Raw genomic sequence first — 23,267 nt, 5'->3', positions numbered from 1 at the left:
GAGCAGGTCCCTCTCACCCTTGACCCTTCAATGTTGGTCCCTCCCAGTGCCCCTCACCCTCTGGTTGGTAGAGACAAGGATGAGGTCCTTGTGCAGGGTCAGGAAAGCCATTGCAGCGGACTACAGAAGCGTAGAAGTTGGCCGATGCCTTGGGGATCCTTGGCAGAGAAGGGTCAGAGCGGTTCACAAAGTGTACACCAAACCTCTCTGCAAAGCCTGTGGCCCATTCGAAGTTGTCCATCACGCTCCATAACGTGTATCCTCGAAGGTCCACCTTATCCTGCACAGCTGTTCAAACACAGATCTGGTGTGAACACGTCACATCAAGACACCTGTGTGTCAGGCTGCCTGAAGCTGTACTCAAAGTTGTCCCCACTGTCCTGCTTTGTAGAGTGTGAGTTCCAACTCAGGCCCATTCCTGTGCGCCAGCAGGTCCTCTAGTGGGTACGCAGGGTCATCAGTATCTTTCTAGAAAGGCTCAGTCTGAATGGAACTTGGATAGCCTGAGCTGCCTGTACAACTCTCTTCTGTAGCTCAGGGGATTGGTCTGAGTCAGAACCTTGAAATATTCCTAATCCATGGAGCAGTGGGAGCATTTAGAAGTAAAAGATCTGAGCTGTAATATGACCTGGAGCCCAGGGTTTGCATATATCACCCACATAGTTTGTAGCTATGTGTCCACATAAGTGCTATGTGTGGGTGCATGTAGAGACCAGAGGTGAGCCTCAGGTGCTGTCCACCTTGTTCTTTGAGACAAGTAGGCTATGCTGGCCAGCCAAAGAGCCCCAAGGTCCTCCATTTTCTATCTCCCCAGTGTTGGGATTACAAGCACCTACCACCATGCCCAGCTTTCCACATGGTGTCTGGGATTGAATTCGGGTCACACCATTGTACAACGACCACTATACCAACTGAGCTACCTCCACAATCCTTTGCCTTGCAGACAAAGGCCCTAGAGCCAGCCACCAAACAACTCTTGGCCTGCTCACAGAGGAGAGTAATGTGCAGAGAGCCAAACAGCAAGAAAGACTGGGGGTTACAGAGGACTCGGGTCAGGACCTAAGGTGGAGCCATTTCGGGCTTTACTTTCAGTGGGTAGGTAAATCTAGGAAGGAAAAAGACCTTTAGCCTTAACCAAATGCTCAAACTCACTCAAGCAAAGGGCCTTCTCATTAGTTTCCCCTAGGATGCCAGACTGCCATCCTACAGACACTGTGATATTCCAGCAATGAAGGGGCTCACTGGGGCCGGGCAGGCCAGAAGTGGGAGCTCTTACCTTTGAGGGCCTCATTGATGTAGCTGCGGAGGTAGTAGATCCTGTCGGTGTCATTGAGTTCTGGGACTCCCCGTCTGGACACTCCATTCTCTGTGACATAAATTGGAGGGTTTTTGTATTCCTCTTTCAGCCAGTTCAAGATCCTCCGGAAGCCAAAAGGGGTCACCTTCAGCCAGAAGGAGCCAGAGTCTGGCCAAGAGCTGTCTGCAATGGAGGCAACTCCCCTGCAAGTTCACAAGGTAAGGATGAGGTCTTGTTTATAAGCCCCTGGGGATGGTCTTCGTTGTGGCACCTAACCTTCCAAGGCTCCTGTTCACAGAGGGCATCTCACACATAAGTGAACAGCTCCGCATGTCCCCAGCTCCTGTCTCCTGATGGAATATAAGTGCTACCTTCAGAGAATGGGTCCCCAAATCACCTGTCCAGTTAATGACCCCCATTCTGGAGGTCCTCATCTGTGTAGTGATGGGCAGACAGATGGGAAGCACTCCAAATGTCCACATCCCTGACCCTTCTGGACTGATGGAAAAGAAGGGAGGACCATCAATGCAGAGGAATGTTTGCTGGAGGGAGACAAAGGCTGAGGTATCTGATGAGCCCTGTATTTCCATAGACAAAGACTTCTCTATCCCCAAATTCTTCACAGCACTTGATCGCACTTAGCCGAACTGACCATTGCATCTCATAGTCTCTGGTGGAGGGACTCAGAGGGAGCAAGCAGAGGGGTAGAGGACATGAGGCTTGTTTGTGAAGACAGAACCAGAAAGATGTTGGTGTAAAAAGATACAAAAGAAGGTATCTCAGTAAAGTGCCTGCCTTGTAAGCATGACTCCATGTTCTTGTTTTGTTTTGTTTTTCGAGACAGAGTTTCTCTGTGTAGCTTTGGATCCTGTCCTGGAACTCGCTCTGTGGATCAGACTGGCCTCAAACTCACAGAGATCCTCCTGCCTCTGACTCCTGAGTGCTGGTATTAAAGGTGTGTGCCACCACTGCCCAGCGAGTCCATGTTCTTAAAAAGTGGGGTAGCCTGGGCATGGCAGCACCTGTTTGTATTCCCAGTGCTGGGAAGGTGGAGACAGGCAGATCCCTCTGCACACACAAACACTCACATACACAAAAGGTACAAAAAGATTCATGTGCATACATAGAACCCTTGCTGTTTAATCACATATATTGCAAGAAAATAGTTAAGGAAACATGGATCAATGTCCTTTTGCATCACTTCTGACATCATTCACACAAGAATTTCTTATTCTCATTTCCTAATGTTTCCTCCATGAACATTCACTATTTATATCATATGGCACAGATATAATAGTTGGGCCTTTGTATTGAAGGCCAAAGACGTGTGTTAGAGAAAGCAACTGGGAGATGCAATGTTAGATGGTGTCACTTGTTGTAGCTCTCAAGCAAACCCTGGTATACATACCATCAAGTATCTTCTGAGGCCAGACAAGCTTGAATCCAAGCTGGGTGAAGGACCCTTTCTGCCTCAGGTGCCCTGTGGGTCATCTTACCTGTCTGCATCAAAAGAAGAGATGGCAGCAGGATAGTTGAGGTTGTAGGCCAGTACAGTGGTGTAGTGGTTGAACCCGAAGAAGTCAAAAGTACCCTTGATCCTCATCTTCTCATTCTCTGTAAACTCAGGGAGCCTGGGAAGAGGGAGCCATTAGGGGAGGAAGAAGCTTCAGGAAGAATCACACATTGAGGAGAGACTGTCAGGGGAGGGTAAGGTGCACTCAGAACTCCAGGCCCTTGGCTGTGAGTAGAGCAGCTCTCTGGAAAGGGAAGACCTTCAGGTGGTGCTCCTGCTTGCTGCTACATCCCTTCTCCCCAAAGAGCCACTCTGCCCACTGGCCTCACTGCCCTGTGTAAGCTCCCCGCAGGCTGTCCCCTCCCCATACATTCTGATTTTTACCATGTATGATACGTTTGAAAACCAAGAGCACATCTGAGGTAATTAATTGTCTTTGAACAATTCCTTTATGTTCTGAAATCTAGTCTTTGTCCTTTGTGTCTCCCAGCCCAACCTCGGTTCCTGCACTTTCCCAGACGGCTTTATTCAGTATGCTCTGATGCCTAAACTTACTAGCAGGGAAGTCTCGAGAACTGAGAGTTGCACTTTTCTGCTCTGATGATTTCACCGAACTTGTGTTCTCAACCTTTGCTTCTCTCTGGAGTCTGTAATAGCTCCTCAGCTGGTGGCCTCAAGGCCAGGGCCCTGTGTGGCTTCCGTGTGGCCCTGCCCGCCCTGCAGAAGGCTTGCCTCAACTCTCCTGCATATACTCTGCTTATTCTTTGTATGTACCCATAACCCTGAGACACAGTGACTTCTGCTCCCCCAAGTTCTTATCGTTCTGAAGTCCCCGCTCTACCAATGCCCTGGCTCCTAAATCTCCAGGTCTGCCAGCCTCCAGGTCTCACTGGAGTTTTCGTTCTACTGAAGAGCCTGAGGAATAGAATCCCATGCCATCTCCTCTTCCCTAATGGCCTGTCAGCAGCTAGAGGAGCCAGACTCTGCCTGTGGCCCCTACTCACTTAGTTCTGACCCAGATGTGCAGTAGCTGCTCAGCTAAAGCGCTGTGGAGGGACCAGAATGTGCACTTGCACACTGATACATCAGACACATTGGCATAGCCTTGCCCTCAGGACCTGCCCTGCCCTCTACAGGCCAGGTGTGTGCTACAAGGTAAGAACTAGAATGTCTAACATTCCAAGATGGGAGAGGTGGTGGGTTTGGGGGAAAAACACAAAGGCTGTTAGGAGTGCATACCTGCCGAATCCCTTTCACCCTCTGCTGGCACGTGAGCTAGAGGAGCACTATGAACCCATCCCCATAAAGCCTGGGACCATCTTTTTGTGCCTTGCCAATACTACACCACCAGTGCCAACTGGGTGTTAGTTTTGGAGGCAGGCAGCTGTTATAGAATATTATTTTAACTTGGCAAAGATGTGTTATCGTTTTTTATGATGCAGAATATTACTTTAATTATGTAAAGATGTGTTACATTTGTTTATGCTGCATTTGTTTTTTTGCCTGCCTAAGGCACCTGATTGGTCTAATAAAGAGATGAACAGCCAATAGCTGGGCAGAGAAAGGACAGACTGGGCTGCCAGGAAGAGAGAATAAATAGGAGAAAAAAATCTAGGCTCAAAGAGAAGAATGATGAGGAACAAGAGGAAGAGGAGGAGAACAAGGGAGACAGAGCAGGAAGTCAGGCAGCCAGAGAAGCAGTGTCAGTTAGATATACAGAAGTAAGAAAGGCAATAAGCCCCGAGGCAAAAGGTAGATAAAGAGAACCAGGTTAATTTAAGTTAAAAGAGCTAGCCAGAGATGTGCCTAAGGTAGGCCAAGTATTCAAAACTGTTAAGTCTTCATGTCATAATTTGGGAGCTGGTTGGTGGCCCAAAAGAAGAAGCCTGGTACAGGCAGCCTTGTTATGAACATCACTTTGGTGGTGGAGCACTCTTGCCTTAGCCTTTGTTACTCATCTTTAGTAATAAAAGCACCTTGGAAGCCATAACTGATAGCTGCCCCTCACAGGAGCAGGGAAGCAAAAATGCTCTGTTGTAAACCACTGCCATCTGCTGGCCAAATGACAAAGAGCATGTGGCTCAACTCTCAGAAAAGCGTCTTCTTGCAGTAGATGGGAATTAAGGGAGAGCCTTGACTGGACAAACTGCAGAGTGGAGCACTCAGTCCTAAATGGGTGTCTTCCTCAAACCCTCCCTCCCCTTGAGACCTATGTGTAGGAGAGGAGGTGGGAAGACTGTAAGAGCCAGAGGTGATAGCTGACTCCAAGGAACAGCGTCTTCCAGACACAACAGGACTCAGCTATTACACATGCTACCACAAGCTATCTTCCTAGCAAGGAAACAAGCCCTAGGCATGGTGCCCTGCCTGGCACTGATACAGCACTCAGTCACATCAATGGACACAGCACTTACCTTGACTTGTTGAGGCCTGCTGCCAGGCTCCTCTCAAGAATCCGTGTCTTCATCACCTCTGGGTAATCTCCGTTACTGAAGATGGGGTGTGCAAACCAGCCTCCCATGAACTGTGTGTGGAGGTAAATGTCCGTTGAGGCTGACATGACATGGGATAGAGGTATCTCACCTCTCCTGGGATGAAGCAGGCCTAGCAGAGGCTATACCGTCAGGTCATTCCCTCCCTCCTGTCAGGGCCTCCACTGAACATGAGTGTTTCTCATGCTGGCTTCTGTTTGCCATTCTATAGACTTCCAGGGACAGTATAAGCATATCCTTGTCTTGAAAACTAGAAAATTAGGGGCACTAAAGAATTCCTCAGAATTTAAGAAATTCTTGACACCCAGCAGTGACAGCTAGCCTGGCTCTAAACCTACTGTAGTCAAAGTGGATGGAGAGTGGAGGAAATTCGCTTCAAGCCAGTGTTGCGTCTGATGAGACTACATATAAACAGGATCTCACTGTAGCACAGATGTGCCTCAAACTTGCTATGTAGCGAAGGATGACAGCAAACTCCTGATCCTCCTCCTTCAGTCTCCAAAGTGCTAGGATCACAGGCAAGTGCCACCATAAGCAGTTTTATGCAGTGACAAGGACAGAACCTCAGGCTCCATACATGCTAAGCAAGCACTTGGTCAAATGAGTTACCTGCCCTGCCCTGGACTAACAATTTTTTTTTTTAAATTATCATCAGTAGAAGTGACAATGGCAGCAGTGGCGGTGGCTTGTGCATCTGTGTGTGTGATGTGGAGTGGGGACAGGTACCATCATGGACATGTGGAGATCACAAATCAACTCTGTAGAGTCTCTCCCTCCTTTCTTTAATTTATTTGTATTTTATGTACATACCTGCACATATGTCTGTGTGAGGGTATCGGGTTCCTTGGAACAGGAGTTACAGACAGTTGTGAGCTGCCCATGTGGGTGCTGGGAATTGAACTTGGGCCTGTGGAAGAGCAGCCTAGTGCTCTTAACTGCTAAACCATCTCTCCAGCCCCATCTCCTTCCTTCTTTACATGGGTTCTGAGGACAGAATTCAAGTCACCAGGCTTGCATTGGAAAGTTCCTTCACCCACTGAGTCATCTTGTCAACCCACAGACAATTTTTTAAGACTTAGAACTCAGTCCCTGGGCCTGGCGTTGGTGGCACATACGCCACCAACGCTGGGATTAAAGAATCCCAGCACTCGGGAGGCAGAGGCAGGCAGATCTCTGTGAGTTCGAGGCCAGCCTGGCCTCCAGAGCAAGTGCCAGGATAGGCTCCAAAGCTACACAGAGAAACCCTGTCTAGAAAAACAAAAACAAACAAACAAAAAACTCAGTCCCCGGCTGAAGAAGAGGTTCAGTTGTCAAGTGCATTTGCTGCTCTCCAGAGGACCTGAGTTTGGTTCCCAGTGCCTGGCTCATGTGGCTCACAATCATTCATGGATATCAGATGCACTCACAGGCACTCATACATACACATAATTAAAAATAAAATAAATTGGGTGGTGGTGGCACACACCTTTAATTCGAGCACTCTGGAGTCAGGGGCAGGTAGATCTCTGTGAGTTCTAGGCCAGCCTGGTCTACAAATCGAGTTCCAGGACAGTCAGAGCTACACACAGAAACCCTGTCTCCAAAAAAACCAAACAAACAACAAAATCTTTAAAAAACTCAGCCTCTTATAATTCATCCCTTTTGTCACAACAAATCTCTGTGTAGAAACATGTAGTTCACAGATGAAAAACCTGAAGAACAGAACAGTTAAGCATTTCCCCTCAAGCTCACAACATCAAGTAAGAGCAGAAGCGGGATTAGATCTAAAAGCTTTGATTCCTGGTCTCCAAAGCATAGTGGGAGAGAAGATAGCCAAGAAGAGGTGGTACCCAGAGGACACACCTGGACATATCTCCTGGCGGCCTCAATGTCCTCCTGCTTGGAGGGATCCCTGGGTTCAGCCCAGTCACTGCTGATCGTGATGGAAATCACACCTTTCTGGCTGGCGCGGTACTTGTCATTGTAGAGATGCCAAGCCTCAGCGTGAGCCTTTATTAGGTTGTGGCCAGCAGTGTATGGAGCCGTGCCAGGCCTGAAGGAGATTCCTGGAAATACACACAGGGATGTCAACAGAAAACACCATCTTCTCTATGCATGGGAGGAAAGATTTGATGCCTGGGAGACTGGCATTCCAATCCCAGATCTCCCTCCTAGTGGATGGCAGACAGTAAGTCAGCTTCTAGTGTCTTTCCCAGTAGAATATATACAGCAAGGAGTGCATGTAAGAAAGGACCCAGATGGTTCATGGGCAGCAGCCAGCAGCACTCTGGATGAGAAAAGGTACTTGACCTAAGTTGGCTTATGTCCCCTCCTCTAGTGGGACGTCTACCATGATGTATGCTCAGAAGTTGACATCCTGGAGCTCAAGGGGGCCACTATCAAGTCAGGACTGGAGGACACACCCAATGGCAACAATAACACACGTCACGTGAACAAGTGCTCAAATTGAAATGCCAGTTAAGAGCCACAGAAGACACATTCATCTGTGATTTGCGAACTACCTCCCCACCACATTTCAAGCTTAAAGTATGTGTCGGGGTTGGTGGTGTGGGTAGGGACATGTGCAAGTATAGGTGGAGGCCAGAGGACAGCCTTAGGTACCATTCACAGAGACCATCTATTTCTCTGAGACAGGGTCACTTGTGGGCCTACACTAGGCTAGACTGACTGACCAGTGAGCCCCAAGAGCCACCTGACTCTGCCTTTCCGGGGCTAGGATTACAAATGTGTCACCATCCATGGTTTTTCTGTTTGTTTTGTTTTTTGCATGGGTTCTGGGAAGAGAATTCAGACCCCCATACTTGCATGGTGAGCACTTTACCCTCTCCCCAGGCCTGTGGAGGTAGGATTTCCAACACACCGCCTGCCATGACTTCTCATGCCACCTGGATTCCAGGTCTTCAATGTGTTAAGAATGTGGTGACAAGTTGGACCTAGGGCCTTTACCTGGAGCAGACACTCCACTGCCATAGCCATGGGCAGCAATGACGAAGGGCTCATTCAGTGTGATCCAAAACTTCACCTTGTCCCCCAGCTTCTGGAACAGCACATCTGCGTACTCCCTAAATAGCTGCACAATTGTCTCGTTCTCCCAGCCCCCGATGTCTTGCAGTGCCTGGGGCAGGTCCCAGTGATACATGGTCACCTGAGGAGGCAGGGAAGCCAGATCAATGTTCTATCAACCATTTCCTCAAGAAGCTAGCAACATGAGACATGCAGGGACAATGACATGGAAAGGCTCGGGGAGTCCTGCGCTATCTCCAGAACGGGGAAGAAAATGTTTCATTCTTTGGTTCTGTACCATGTGAATTTATGGGCAATTCAAAACCCAAGTGGAAAAGCCACTTGGTGCTGGGGTGATGTCTCAGCAGGGGAAGGTGCTTGCCACCAAACGTGATGATCTAGGCTCAACTTCCAGGATCCACATGGCGGAAGGATAGAGGTCACTCTTGTGAATTTGTGTGTGTGTGCGCACGCGCACACACACACACACACACACCTACCTACCTTTTGGGGGTTGGCAATATGACTCAGTTGATAGAGTGCTTTCCTAGCATGCATGCATGACACCCTGGGCCCCATCCCCAGCACCACATATATGACATGGTGGTGCACACCTGAAAGCCTAGCACTCATGAGATGAAAGCAGACACATCAGAAGTTCAAGGACATCTTCAGCTACATAGGGAGTTAGAGACCTTTGATATAGGAGGCCTTCTCTCCAAGATAGACAGATAGATAGATAAGCCCCTATCTGAAAAATAAATAAGTGGATATGAGGCAGACAGCACCTTAAAAATAGATTAAAAAATAAAATAAAAGCCCATCATTTTGTTTACATAATAAATGGGGTCCTGTCTACTCATTGCCTCCAGGGACCACACCCTCACCTGTGGTGTAATGCCAGCAGCCAGCAGTGCATCGATGAATCGAGCATAGTAGTTGAGTCCTGCTTCATTGATGAACTTGGTGGTTCCGTCTGGGAGGACTCTAGGCCAGGAGATGGAGAATCGGTAGTGGGACACACCCAGGTACTGAAGGGCCATCACATCCTCGGCAATCTTATGGTAACTGTCACAGGCCACATCTCCATTGTCATTATTCTCAATCTTCAGTGGCGTGTGGGAAAATGTGTCCCAAATACTGAGTCCTTTGCCATCTGCTCTCCAGGCACCTTCAATCTCAAGATAACAAGAGGTAGTCTAAGTCATCTGACCAAACACAGATTGCCTTCTGCATCACCTTGGGGAGCCTTCTCCACACACCCTGCCGCCAATTTTCTAGTCACCTGCACACATGGCATCATCACACTGCACTCTGCTACTGTGCTGGCTTCCCATATCACCATGCAGTATAGGCATCTGTGTGTGTGTGTGTGTGTGTGTGTGTGTGTGTGTGTGTGTGTGTGTGTGTGTGTGTGTAAGAGAAACAGAGACAGAGAATCTCATATAGCCTAGGCTGGCTTTGAACTCTTATGTAACAAAGGAACCAAATACTCTACTGAGTCACATCCCCAGTTCTAAGATTGTGTATTTCATTTTAGTTTCCCAATTAATGCTGGCAGTGGGGTGTGGCATATGGGGGGTATTCACTTAAAATCTTGAGTGAACAATTTCACATCCCCTACCACCTCTAACCACAGCCAAGAAAATTGCAAGGATACTGGTGTGGAGAAAGTATTTATAGTCCAGACATACATGACCATTTCTATGCCTTTCTCTTCCTCTCCATCCTCCTCCTCTTCTTCCTCCTCCTCCTCCTCCTCTTCTTTCTCCTCCTCTTTCTTCTCCTCCTCCCTAAATGCCTTCTAATAAGACATTGGAGAACGCCTATCTGTGGCATTCAGTTGGTAAATAGGTACCACTTCTGTAATTTACTTTCAAACATTTCAACAAATATGGTGTCACAGCTGAGATGGTGTTGGCATTCTAACCAATAATGCATATCCAGTCCTGGCCGGGAGGGGGTGGAGTGGAGCCAGCAGGAGCATCGCCATAGGAACCATCTGTGTGGAGGTGGAGGAGGCTGGAATCAAGGGACTAGCTAAGGCAGTAAGAAGCTAGATTAATACACACACACACACACACACACACACACACACACACACACACAGAGAGAGAGAGAGAGAGAGAGAGAGAGAGAGAGAGAGAGAGAGAGAGAGTTCTTCACTGGAGGAAGGAGATACACATATGGAAAATGAAAGAGCTAGCATTTCCTATGGAGTCATATTTGAACTGGATGTATGGATATGAACTCATGGCTTTAATCATACAAGGTGTGGGACTGGGGGATGTGGCTAAGTTAGAAGAGGCCTTGCATGGTACCCATGAGGCCCTGGGTTCTATCCCCAGCACCAATGCATATATCAGGAGTGTTGGTGCATGCCAGTAATCCCAACACTTGGGAGGTAGAGACAGGAGGATAAGAAGTTCAAGGTCATCCTTGGCTATAGAGTGAATTTGAAGCTAACCTGGAATACATAAGACCCTGTCTGGTCTATAATTAATTAATTGTGTAAATTTGCACAAATGTATGTGTGGGTACATCCATGTGTTTTTCAGTTCTGACTACTGAGAGGATCTATAAGTTGTGACACTCCAGGGGCAGTGAGGATACAAGTGTCCAGACTTCTGGCTGCTGTGAAAAACAGCCAGGGCTTAACTGGTCAAGGCTTACCTAGCATGCATGGATCCCTGGGCTATTCCACCCCAGCACTGCATAGACCAGGCCTAGTGCTGCACACCTGGAAGCCCAGCATTGGAGGAGATGGAGGCAGAATGGTCAAGAATCCAAGAATTCTGGGGTGCTCAGCAAATTCAAGACCAGCCTGAACTATGAGATCCTGTCTCCAAAACAACAACAACAAAACTGGAAAGAAAAAAGGAGGAAAAGAAGAGGAAAGAGGGGAAGGGAGAGGAGGAGAAAGGGAGGAAGGGAGGGAAACGGGAATGTGGTGATATTTTGTTTGTACTCTAACAAGTAAAGCCTGCCTGAAGATCATAGGGTGGAGCTTGCCAGTAGCTAACCATAGAGGTCTGGAGGTCTGTACAGACAGACACGAAGTGAGATGGCTGGGCGGAGAGAGGAATATAGGTGGGAGGAGACAGGAGCTCAGTCTCTTTTTGGCTGGGAAGTTGAGGAGGTAAGGTGTGGCCATGGTTTGCTCCTGTCTCTCTCTGATATTTCAGCATTTAACCCTATACCTGACGGGCTTTTATTATTAAGACCTATTAGAACTCATGCTACACAAGGAGAGAGAGGGGGAGAGAGGAAGTTCTTTAAAAAGAGAATGCTGAACAGACCCAAGTTGAGAAATTCTGCTACAGAGGGCTGATGCTGTCTGCCAGAAACCCAACAGGACAAAGCCTTTGAGGTCTTGGTGTTTGCTCCTACTGAGCCTTAGTGTGAGGTGTTGGCCAGAGCACATAACAGAGACCTCAAGCTGAACAAATAGAACAAATGAACAGGCAGTTAATGTTTACCTACTACATGACAGTCTGGCAGAACTGTAGCTGACTTTTCACATGCTGGGGTGAGCACTGGAAGCTGGAGGCTCCAGTTTGTGTGTTTCGACCTCCCCAGCACTGTGCAGATGCTTGGCTCCCAGCAGCAAGGAGGAAAGTGAACCCATGGCTCCTCACCTGATATGCAGCAGAAGCCGCACTCCAGATGAAGCCCTTGGGGAACTCTCCATACAGGAACTCATCCTCCTTGGCCAGGGGCATGCCATTGTTGGTAATGACCTCTGTATAGTATCTGGCTGAGGCTCTTGCAGTTCGAGGCCTGTTCACTTGGTCAAAGTCAACATGATACAGTCCAAACTTGACTGTGTAGCCCGACAGCCACTCAAAGTTGTCCATCAGAGACCAGGCAGAATACCCTCGAAGGTCCACACCATCCAGTCTGTAGGCTAGGATATGACAAAGAGATCAGACAAAGTAGGAGCCTCGAGAAGGCCAGTCATGTGCTGGTACTGGACTCTAGGCTATATCTCTAAACCACAGAAGCATGCAGTCACATGCTTCCTGGGAAAGGAACATGTCACCTCATCACTTTTTGCTTTTTGTTTTGTTTTTGTGTTTTTATCTTTTAAGATGGCTTCTCTGTGTTGCCCTAGCTGTCCTGGAACTCACTCTGTAGACCGAGATGGCCTCAAACTCACAGAAACCTGCCTGCCTCTGCCTCCCGGGTGCTGGGATTAAAGGCACGTGCCCTCACCACCAGCTTTCACTCTTACTTTGCTAGCCTCAATTACCTTACAGCAAGTGTTATTTGTTAAGCTAAAGAGATATGCCTCAAGTTCAAGAGCCTCAGTTCTTCTTAGACAGTAAGTACACAGTGGGAAGTTCTTGATGTCATTTAAAATTTTTTAAGTCAGGATCTCATGTAGCCCAGGTTGGCCTTGAACTCACTGTACAGTCAAGGATAAACTTGGATTGTTTTTCTGTTCCTTTTGCCCCTATCCCACCAGCAGTAGGATTGCAAGTGTGTATCACCATGCCCACTTTAGGGCTGGGACTAGAGACTAGGGCTTTGTATTCTAGGCGAGCAGTTTACTAACTGAGCCACATTCCCAGCCCTAGAAGTGGACTTACATTTTTATTTATTTATCTCTGTGTGTTTGTGTGTGTGTGTGTGTGTGTGTGTGTGTGTGTGTGTGTGTGTGTGTGTAGGCCAGAACACAACCTCAGATGTCAGTCACTTTTGGGGCATCACCTGCTTTCCTTCTTCAGGGCCTCTCATTTGACCTAGAGCTTACTAAGTGGGCTAGGCTAGCTGGCCAGAGAACCCCAAGAATGCACCCCTTTCTGTTTCCTCAACATAGAGATTACAAATGTACCCTTCTAGGCTTTCCCTGGAAATTGAACTCTGGTTTTCATGCTTGCAAGACACTTTACTAATTGAGCCCTGTCCCATGCCCACAAGGAATGCCTGCCAAAGCATGGAGACACATGATGGATGGAGGACAGGGAGACTGGACATGTGATAGCAGAGGACAGGGAGACTAGATACACGACAGATGGAGGATAGGGAGAATGGACACATGACAGACGGAGGACAGGGAGAATGGACACATGAAGACGGAAGACAGGGAGACTGGGAGGTTTATTGAGAGGCGCTGAAGCCTCATGTACCTTTCAGAGCCTCATTGATATAGGTTTTGTGGTAGAATATCCTTTGTGTGTCGTCCAGCGTGGGGTTGTCTAGCCCCTGTCCATTCTCAGTGATGTAAATGGGAATGTTACCATACTCTTCCTTGATCCAGTTCAGCAGCCTCCGCATCCCCCAGGGCACGGCTGCATGCATTGTCGTGGAGATCAATGAAGAGTCCATACTGCTGACCGTTAGCTCCCGGTCATCATCGTAGCTGGGTGGATTCAGCCTAGGAGTGCTATGCTGCACAAATTCAGACGAATAGGTGTTGAGGCAGAAGACATCAGCGGTACCCATGATGTAAGCCTTCTCCTCCTCCGTGAAGCTGGGCAGGCGGGACTCAGCCAGGTGCTGCAGCTCACTCCTGTTCCCCACATTCCATTTCATGGCATCTGGATAGTCTCCGTTTCTAAAAATGGGGTGGGCAAACCAGCCCAGGGAAAATTGCAGCATCCGGTCAGCAGCTTCCACGTCTCTTTGGAGCCCTGGGTTCTTGGGCTCCACCCAGTGAGTGTTGAGGCTCAGTGAAATGACCCCACTCTGCTCCTGCCTGTATTTCTCAGCGTAAGTATGGTAGACTCTAGCATGAGCCTTGATGACGACATGGCTGACCCTGTAAGGTGCCCAGCCTGGGTCCTGAACATTTGGGGGAAACACCCCGGAACCATAGCCTAACAGTGCCAGATACAAGGGCTCGTTAAAGGTCATCCAGAACTTGACTCTGTCACCAAAGGTCCTGAAACAGAAGTCTGCATAGCTGTTGAACAACTCAATCAAAGAAGGGTTTTCCCAACCTCCAATATCCTGGAGGGCCTGGGGCAGGTCCCAGTGAAACAGTGTCACCATGGGGAAGATGTTGCTCTTCACCAAGCCATCAATCAGCCTGTTGTAATAGTCAACACCAGGAGTGTTGATGGAATCATTTCTTCCTGTTGGGAAAATCCGAGACCAGGAGATAGAGAACCGATAGGCCTTGACCTTCAGGGCACGAAGAATGTTTAGGTCGGCATCCAGTTGGTGATAGCTGTCACATGCTATGTCTCCCGTGGCATTGTCTTTCACGTTGTTCCCCGGAGTGTGGGTGAAGTTGTCCCAGATGCTGGGGCCTTTACCGTCAGCATCCCAACCTCCCTCGATTTGATAGGCTGAAGAGGACACACCCCACAGGAAGTCATCCCGGAATGTGCCATGATAGAACAGGTCTCTTTCAAACTTGGGCTGGTTGGAGAACTTCTCCCACACTATTTTAGCCTTGGAGGGTACCTCAGATGGGAAGTTGAGGACGGTTGTGGCTCTGGAGGTAAAGCCAGTTCTCATAGGCAGTGGGTTTCTTCTTATTCTCTCGGCAGGAAAGCCATTCTTTTCAATGATGTTGGTGAAGAAGTAGGCAGATTTCCTGGCCGTTCTCGGCCTGCTGCTGTCACTGAAGTTGACATGGTACAGCCCAAACCTCTGGCTGTAACCTGGGGGTCCTTCAAAACCATCAATGAGGGAACGAGCAATGTATGAACGGACATCCACCAAATCCTCCTTGACAGCTATAAAGAGAAAGCAAAAGTCATATGTGTGCAGGTGCATGCATGCATATGTGTGTGTGTGTGCACCCGTGTGTGTGAATGCATGTGAAAACCAGAAGACAACCTCAGCTGTTGTACCTCGGGATGCCATCTCCCTTGGTTTTCTTTTCTCACTTTTTATTTTAAAATCATTTTTATGTGTATGGCTGTTTTGCCTGCATTTACATCTGGGTACTACATGAGTGTCGTACCTACAGAGGCCAGAAGAAGGCATCAGGTCTCCTGGGCCTAGAGTTCCCAAGGGGTGTGAGCTACCATGTAGGTACTGGGAACTGAACTCAGGCTCTACAGAAAAGCAGCTAGTGCTCTTAACCACTAAGCCATTTCTCTAGCTGCCACCCCACCCCTGAGCATGTTCACCTTAAAAAAATTGTATAACAAGGTGGCCCAGGCTGGCTTCAAATTCTGTAGTTAAGGATGAACTTGAACTCCTGGGCCCACTGCCTCCACCTCCTGAGAACTGATACCACAGGCACACATTCCTTAGCTTACACAGTGCTGGGGATGCATGGAGTCCACTACTGCCAAGCATGCTAGGAAAGCACTCTCCCAACTGAATTATACCCCCTGGCCTATTCCATTATTTTTGAGACAGGCTCTCACTAAGTATTCAAGGATGACTTTGAACTTTCAATCCTCGTGCCTCTGATTCCAAGTGCTGGAGATGAAGGGATGCCCACCACCACACTTGTCCAAGTGTCTGAAAGGGGAAAATTCACCTGAAGATGGAGGCACAGACTGGAGTGAGGCTGACCTCCCCACTCTCCATATATAATCTGTGGCTGGAGAAGATAGGGAAGACAGTGCTAGACTATTAATCTCGTCTTCTCAGGCAGCTGACCCTCTGAATAGAGCAGTCCCTGTCCCTGCTCATTGGCTTCTGTGAGTGACAGGTATCATGAACTGACTCTAGTTTAGTGACCTATGGGCTGAGACCCATTTGCCATCCTTGTCAGCTTGGCTAAGAAGGTGCATGGGGTCAGATAGAGCATATATGCATGGCTCAAATGCGCAACAGGGACGTGCAATGCACACTGGATGGCCACCTGAGGGAGATGGAGCTCAAAGGGGCTATGCACTGAGGGGAGCCAGTGGTTGGGGTCCTATCCTAAGTGTCAGTCCATTCTGTATCCCACTATAGACTGAGAGGGATGCCATTTATTCAGCAGGCTTCAGGATCAGCAGCCTTCTTACCCTTGAGCACTTCGTTGATGTACAGGTTGAAGTAGTTCACTCTCACTGAGTCATCAAGGAAATCCGCTCCCTCCCCTACTGGCATGCCATTCCCAGCCAAGAAGATTGGAACTCTTCCTTTCGTGTATTCCATGGAAGCAAACCCAAGCAGCCTCCTTATGCCCCAGGGCACTACCCGAATCCAGGGAGATGCAGTCTGGGGCCACGTGGGGTCTACATGCTGGGAGAAGCCTCCGATGTTATCATAGCTGGGGATGCAGGTCTGCTGCCCAGCCTTGCTGATGAGGCGTGATGTGTAATGAGACAGGCCAAGGAAGTCGGCAGAGCCTTTCAGGAGCTGCTTCTCCTCTGCAGTGAACTCTGGAAGTTGGGCCAGAGGACCACCACACTGCTGGTTTATGTGCTGGATCTGGGCCCTAAGGGTGGTGGGGTAGTTTCCATCCACAAAGATGGGGTGTGCAAACCAGCCCAGCATGAAGTGCAGGAATCGCTCCGCAGCAGCAAGGTCCTGGGGACTCTCCCTGTCCAGGGGTTCTGCCCAGTCTGAATTGAGCACAATGCCCACGCGTCCCTGCTGCTGTTGGCGGTGGTGAAGGTCATAGTGATGCCAAGTTCTGGCGTGCGCCTTGAGGATCAAGTGAGCCACCTTGGGAGGAAACAGGAATAATGTTAGCAGTGTCAACAAGTTATTGCTGAAGCCAACAGAACCAGCAACAGGGTTCAGACATGGCTGGGTTGGAAGACAGCCTCATATTCACAACACTCTGGGCTCCATTTCCTGCACTGCGTGGACCTGGCATGGTGGTGCAAGACTATAATCATAGAACTCAGGAGGTGGAGGCAGGAGATTCAGAGGTTCGTCCTTGTCTACATAGCAAGTTCAAAGGCATCCTGGACTACATGGGCTGTCTTTCAAACAAGGAAAGAGCCATCGCAGCTGTACAGTAGTATGGAGTAGCACTGACGACACAGTGGTGAGGAAACTAGCATCACTAAACTAAGGCCAACTGAGAAAATACCACAAAAGCAAATACAGAAGAAAACCCAGAGGGGTGTGGGGGGTGTATGCCACTAATCCTAGCCCTGGGGAGGCAGAGGCAGGCCTGGTCTACAGAGTGAGTTCCAGGATAACAAAAGCTACACAGAGAGACCCTGTCTTAAAAACCTAAAAAGAATAAAGAAAAAGAAAAGGAAAGGAAAGGAAAGGAAAGGAAAGGAAAGGAAAGGAAAGGAAAGGAAAGGAAAGGAAAGGAAAGGAAAGGAGGCCCAATACTGGGAATAAGCACTAGTAGTTACAAGAATCTGAATTGTGTCCCTCTAAATGTACATGTGAAGCCCTAAGCCTCAGTGTGGTAGTGTTTGCTGAGGCCCTAGGGAGGGGATGGGGTAGGAAAAGGCTGAGGCTGCTGAGCCACCAGTGAGCATGTTCTGTCTGTCATCATTCCATCCCGGAGGACAAGGTAAGAAAGCTGCCTATAGAGAGGAACAGACCACACTGGAAACCAGAGTAGGTCAGTCAGTACCTTGATCTTTGACTCTCAGGCCTGGGACTTTGAGGAACCTGTTTAAACCCCAGCTTATGTTGTCTTGTCCCAGCAGCCATAAGACAAGGCATTAGACCCTGAGTAACACAGAGTAGGAACTAAAAGAGGAGGGTGTGGCTCAGGGTACAAAGCACCTGTCTAGCTGCTCCTGAGGTTCAGGACCACAGAGAAAAAGAAGAGGGAAGAAAAAGTTAATGTGTGACAATCAACAATGTCAGTGTAACAAAATCTAGAATCATCTAGAGGACAAACCTAGGTATGTCTGTGAGGCAGTTTCTGAGGAAGTTTCTAGACTGGATTAACCCAGGTGGGAAGACCCACTCTAAAGGTGAGTGGCACCATTCTATGGTGGGGTCCTGGACTGAGGAAAAGAGAGAAATCAAACTGAGCACAGCATCCATCAATCTGCTTCCTGACTGTGAATGCCATGTGACCAGCTGCCTCACGCTCCTGCCACCATGCCTTCTCTGCTATGGTAAACTGTACCTTAGAATTGTGAACCAAAAGGAACCCTTCCTTCCATTAAGTGCTTTGTTGTTTGCTTGCTTGCTTGCTTGCTTTTCAAGGTAGGGTTTTTCTGTGTAGCTCTGGCTGTCCTGGAACTTGTTCTATAGACCAGGTTGGTCTTGAACTCAGAGATCCAACTGCCTCTGCCTCTGCCTCCTGGGTGCTGGGATTAAATGTATGAACCACCACCCAGCCCCTAAGTGCTTTTGACAGGCATATTGTCATAGCAGTAAGAGAAGTAACTACTACAGGAATGAAGGAGAGTCAGCCCAGTCTCTGTAAAATACTTCTGGAGCCACTATAAACACATGGGAAAATTTTAGCCATAAGAAAAGCTTACAGCTGGGCGTTGGTGGCGCACACCTTTAATCCCAGCACTCCGGAGGCAGAGGCAGGTGGATCTCTGTGAGTTCAAGGCCAGCCTGGTCTCCAGAGCGAGCACCAGGATAGGCTCCAAAGCTACACAGAGAAACCCTGTCTCGAAAAACAAACAAGAAAGAAAGAAAGAAAGAAAGAAAGAAAGAAAGAAAGAAAGAAAGAAAAGCTTACAAAAACCAGGTGTGGTGGCTTGGTCTATACTTTAGAGGCTGAGGATTTCTATGAGCTGAAGACTGAAAATTGTGATTTTCAGGTTAGCTTGAGCTATAATCTGAGACCTATCTCAAAAAAATGCAAATAAATAAATGCTTAAAGGGACATATATATATATATATATATATATATATATAGATAGATAGATAGATAGATAGATAGAGAGAGAGAGAGAGAAAGAGAGAGAGCACATGGTGGCACGTCTGTCATTGCAGCACCAAGGAGGTGGGGATGATGGAACCCAGGACCCTGTATATGATAGGCAGGATCCCTACAACTGAGGAACACTCCTCCAAGCCTGGAACTTGTCTTTGGAGTCATGAAGACTTGACCAGGGCTGATGCTGTGGCTCAGCTGGTAGACTGCTTATCTACTATGAAAGGAGCCCTAGGTCTATTCTCATCTCTGCTTAAGAATCAGGCTCGGGGGCTGGACAGATAACTCAGAGGTTAAGAGCACTGGCTGCTCTTCCAGAGATCTTGAGTTCAATTTCAAGTACCCACATGGTGACTCACAGCCATTTGTAATGAGATCTGGTGCCCTCTTCTGGCATAAATGCACCCATGCAGATAGAGCACTGTATACACATAATAAATAAATAAATCTTTAAAAAAAAAAAAAGAATCAGGCTCGGTGATAGATGCCTGTGACCCCCTCTCATGAACACAAGCAAGAGATCAGAAGTTCAAGGTCATCCTCAGCTACATAACAAGTTCACTATTAGCCTGGGTGTATGAGACAAGGATAACAAAATGTACTTCTCCTTCCCTCTCTCTGGTTTTCTTTTGAGGGCAGGAAGGAGAGAGACGGTCAAATGTGTGTTCTAATTGATAGGAGTTGCAGGGATGGGAGGAAGTACCTTAAAAGAAGCCACTCCTGGGTCAGAGATGGCTGGTGCATGCTGCCCAGTGCCATAGCCTGCATAGCTTATCACCCATGGCTCGTGGAAGGTCACCCACAGCTTCACACGGTCCCCAAAAGTGGAGAAGCAGAAGGCTGCATAGTCCAGGAAGGCGTCCACCACACTCTCGTTCTGCCACCCGCCTTGATCCTGCAGGGCCTGAGGCAGGTCCCAGTGAAATAGCGTGGCCATGGGCTCAATGTGGGAGTCCAGCAGGCTGTCTATCAGTCGGTTGTAGTAGGTGACACCTTGGAGGTTGGGGCTGCTCTTCTGCCCAGTGGGGAACAGCCGGGACCAGGAGATGGAGAATTTGTACACCCCAGCCCTGAGGCCTCGGAGCAGGGCGACATCAGAGGCTGGTTTGTGGTAACTGTCACTGGCCACCTTTGCCGTCGCTTGGCCCTCGGGAACATTCGGGTTACTGTAGTGGTCCCAGATGCTTGGCCCTCTGCTGTCCTCGGCCCATCCTCCTTCCACATTAAAGGCTCCCGTGGACACGCCCCAGAGGAACCCTTCTGGGAACACATCTTGCAAGAAGGCATCCCTTTCCGCCCTAGACTGGTTAGCAAAAGCTGCCCAGACCCTCTGGTAGGCTGATACAGGGGAAGAGGGCACAGCTGCTGTCTCAGTCTGCAAGGCCAGCCTCTCGGTTAGAGAACAAGATGGGCTGTGGGATTGAAGTGACATAAAGGGACACAATTAAGGACTGAGGTAGAGATGCACCACAGGGTCAGGCATGGTGGCTCGTGGCCTTAATCTCAGCACTTCAGAGGCAGATCGCTGTGAATGTGAGGACAACATGGCCTACAGAGTGAATTCCAGGACAGCCACGGCTACATAGTGAAACCTGAAGAAGGAGAAGTAAGGAGAAGAAGAAAGGAGGAGGCAGAGGAAGAGAGGAAAGAGAAGGAGAAGACAACAAAGGAAGGAAGAGAGGGAGGGAGGGAGGGAGGGAGGGAAGGAGGGAGGGAAGGAGGGAGGGAAGGAGGGAGGAAGAGAAAGAGGGAGAAGGGGCAGAATGAGGAAGAGGGTTGGGTGGGGGGGGAGGAGGGTCAAGAGGAGGAGGGCCATCTCTGACTCCAGCGCTGGGGTGACAAGCATGTACCACATCCTTGGTCTTTATGCTTGTTCTGTGGGTGTATGGGCCCCCATGCTTACAGAAAGAGCACTTTACGGACTGAATGACCTCTCCAGTCCAAATTGCTCTTATAATTTTTTACAATAAGGATTCTTTCGAGCATGGCTCTTCGCTGACCTCCCCCAGTCAGTGTTGTGCTTCTGGGAAGACGTTTCATATCTCACACTGAAGAACTGAGGTCAAGAACTTACTTCCCAAAGCTTCAGTGGGCCGTTCAGATTTACACCTAAACCACTTATCTTTTTTCTTCCCTTTAAAATAGGTATTACATTTATTTACTTTTTAGGTTTCACTATGTACTGCTGTGGTTGTTGTATATAGACAATTTCATGGAGTCCGTTCTCTTTCTCTGCTGCTACACGGGACCTGGGATCGAACTCAGGTTACCAGGCTTGTGTGGTGTGCTGATTAGTTGGTTTTTTTTTGTCAACTTGACACCAAGCTAGGGTCATCTGAGAAGAGGAAAGCTTGACTGAGAAAATGCTTCCGCCAGTCCTGCCTGTCCAGAAGTCTGTGGGTACTTTCTTGATTTAATGATAAATGTGGGAGGGCCCAGCCCACTGTGGGTAGTGGGTATGTAGTCCCAGGTTGTACACAAAATCAGGCAGAGGGCTGGAGAGGTAAGATAGCTCAGAGATTCAGGAACAGTGGCTGCTTTCTCAGAGGTCCTGAGTTCAATACCTAGCATCCACATGTTGGCTCACGGTTGTCTATAACTGTAGTTCTGGTGTGCATACATGCAGACAAAACACCCAAATGCATAAAATGAATAAATAAAATAAATATTTAAAAAGGAAAGAGGGCTGAACAAGCCATGGAAAGCAAACAAGCAAGCAGCATTCCCCTATGGCCTTTGCTTCAATTCCTGCCTTGAGTTCCTGTCCTGACACTCATCATGATGAACTGTTAAGCTATAAGATGAAATGAACTCCTTTTTCCTCCCCAGGTTATTTTTGGTCAGTGTTTTATCACAGCAACAGAAAGCAAACTAAGACACAAGACAAGTGCCTTTACCCTGAGTCATCAGCTAGCCCTACATCTTATTTATTTATTTATTCATTCATTTACTTACTTAGGGGCTCTGTGTGTGTGCACATGACATGTGTGTGGAAGTAGGAGGAGGACAATTTGTGGGTGTCAGTTGTCTCCTTCCAACATGTGAGACTGAGGGATCAAACTTGGGTCATCAGGCTTGGCTGCAGGTCCCTTAACCCACTGAACCATCTAGCTGGCCCGATAACCTGCTTTCTCTGCCACATATATGCACACTTCCCCCGGTATCTGAATCTTAGGTCTGTTAAATATGCAGACCCAGGAGAATCTGACAGTGAGGAACACAGAGTGTGTAGGGCCCAGGAACATCTCGATGAGGTACTGCTTTTCCAGCTTTCCCTCTGAGCCTCCATCTCTCATCTGTTAAATGGCTATAACCTATTTGCTATTCTAAGAGGCAAGGATAGGACTGGAGAGATGGCTCAGCAGTTAAGACCAGTTTCTGCTGTTGCAGAAGGTCTGGGTTTAGTTCCCAGCATTCACATGGGGACTCCAGTTCCAAGGGATTTGACACTCTTGACCTCTGCAGGCTCACTCAGGCAGGTGGTGCACATACATACACACGCAGGTGTGGTGCACGACACACACACACACACACACACACACACACCAAATAAACAAAACCAAGAGACAAGAACAATGTTCCCAAGAGATTGCCCATATAAACAACAGCAGAGCCCACAATACCAGTTACTTATAGTTAACTGTGCAAGCCAACATTACCTCTCCTCAGAACTGGATGGACAGCTCAGGAATGCATTGATGTCGAACCCAACAGTCTGTACTTGTTCTTTATTTATAGCTGTAAGAAAAGCAGCTTAGTTGACTGTGTGTGGAGTTCAAGCACAAACATGCGATCAAACTCCAAGTGATGATTCTAAGCTCTTCTGAAATTACCATGGATGTGCCTGGCCTGCTTAGGACTAGAATGATGGTCCTCACATTTCAGAGTGCATATCAATCACCCAAACATTTAGAAGACAGCTGACCCATCTTACAGTCTTGGATCCAGGAAGTCTCAGGGCAATCTGCTTGTGTTTTTCTCCCTATCTGTTTTTTTTTCTCTTTTTCTTTTCTTCTCTTTCCTTTTTCTTTTCTCTTTTTCTTTTTCCTTTTCCTTTTCTTTTTTTTTTTTTTTTGAGACAGGCTTTCACTGTGTAGCTCCAGCTGTCCAGGCTGACCTTGAACTCAAAGATCCACCTGCCTCTGCCTCCAGAGTGCTGGGATTAAAGGTGTGTGCCACTACTGCCTGGCTAGGAAATTTTTGAAAAAGAAGGCTGGGAAATTAATTGGTAAAGGGCCTAAG

The 23,267-nt window shown here is 48.2% G+C and overlaps 1 protein-coding gene across 2 annotated transcripts in view; it reads right to left on the bottom strand.

Annotated features, from left to right (window-relative positions):
• The window catches only part of Lct (lactase), a 40,358-nt gene that overhangs the window by 1,413 nt on the left and 15,678 nt on the right, over window positions 1-23,267 (bottom strand). For both annotated transcript variants that reach the window (XM_027417739.2, XM_027417740.2), the window contains exons 5-16: window positions 22,685-22,763; window positions 19,729-20,437; window positions 16,228-16,873; window positions 13,438-14,994; window positions 11,944-12,212; window positions 9,193-9,483; window positions 8,249-8,447; window positions 7,145-7,347; window positions 5,225-5,334; window positions 2,794-2,928; window positions 1,277-1,500; window positions 58-288 (exon numbers count right to left, since the gene is read on the bottom strand). In XM_027417739.2, coding sequence (XP_027273540.1) covers window positions 58-288; window positions 1,277-1,500; window positions 2,794-2,928; window positions 5,225-5,334; window positions 7,145-7,347; window positions 8,249-8,447; window positions 9,193-9,483; window positions 11,944-12,212; window positions 13,438-14,994; window positions 16,228-16,873; window positions 19,729-20,437; window positions 22,685-22,763 — 4,653 coding nt within the window. The remainder of the gene's footprint in view (window positions 1-57; window positions 289-1,276; window positions 1,501-2,793; window positions 2,929-5,224; window positions 5,335-7,144; window positions 7,348-8,248; window positions 8,448-9,192; window positions 9,484-11,943; window positions 12,213-13,437; window positions 14,995-16,227; window positions 16,874-19,728; window positions 20,438-22,684; window positions 22,764-23,267) is intronic.

The sequence above is a fragment of the Cricetulus griseus genome, chromosome 5 (assembly GCF_003668045.3).
Source record: "Cricetulus griseus strain 17A/GY chromosome 5, alternate assembly CriGri-PICRH-1.0, whole genome shotgun sequence".
NCBI classification, from domain to species: domain Eukaryota; kingdom Metazoa; phylum Chordata; class Mammalia; order Rodentia; family Cricetidae; genus Cricetulus; species Cricetulus griseus.
This window is presented reverse-complemented; position numbering and strand designations above follow the sequence as displayed.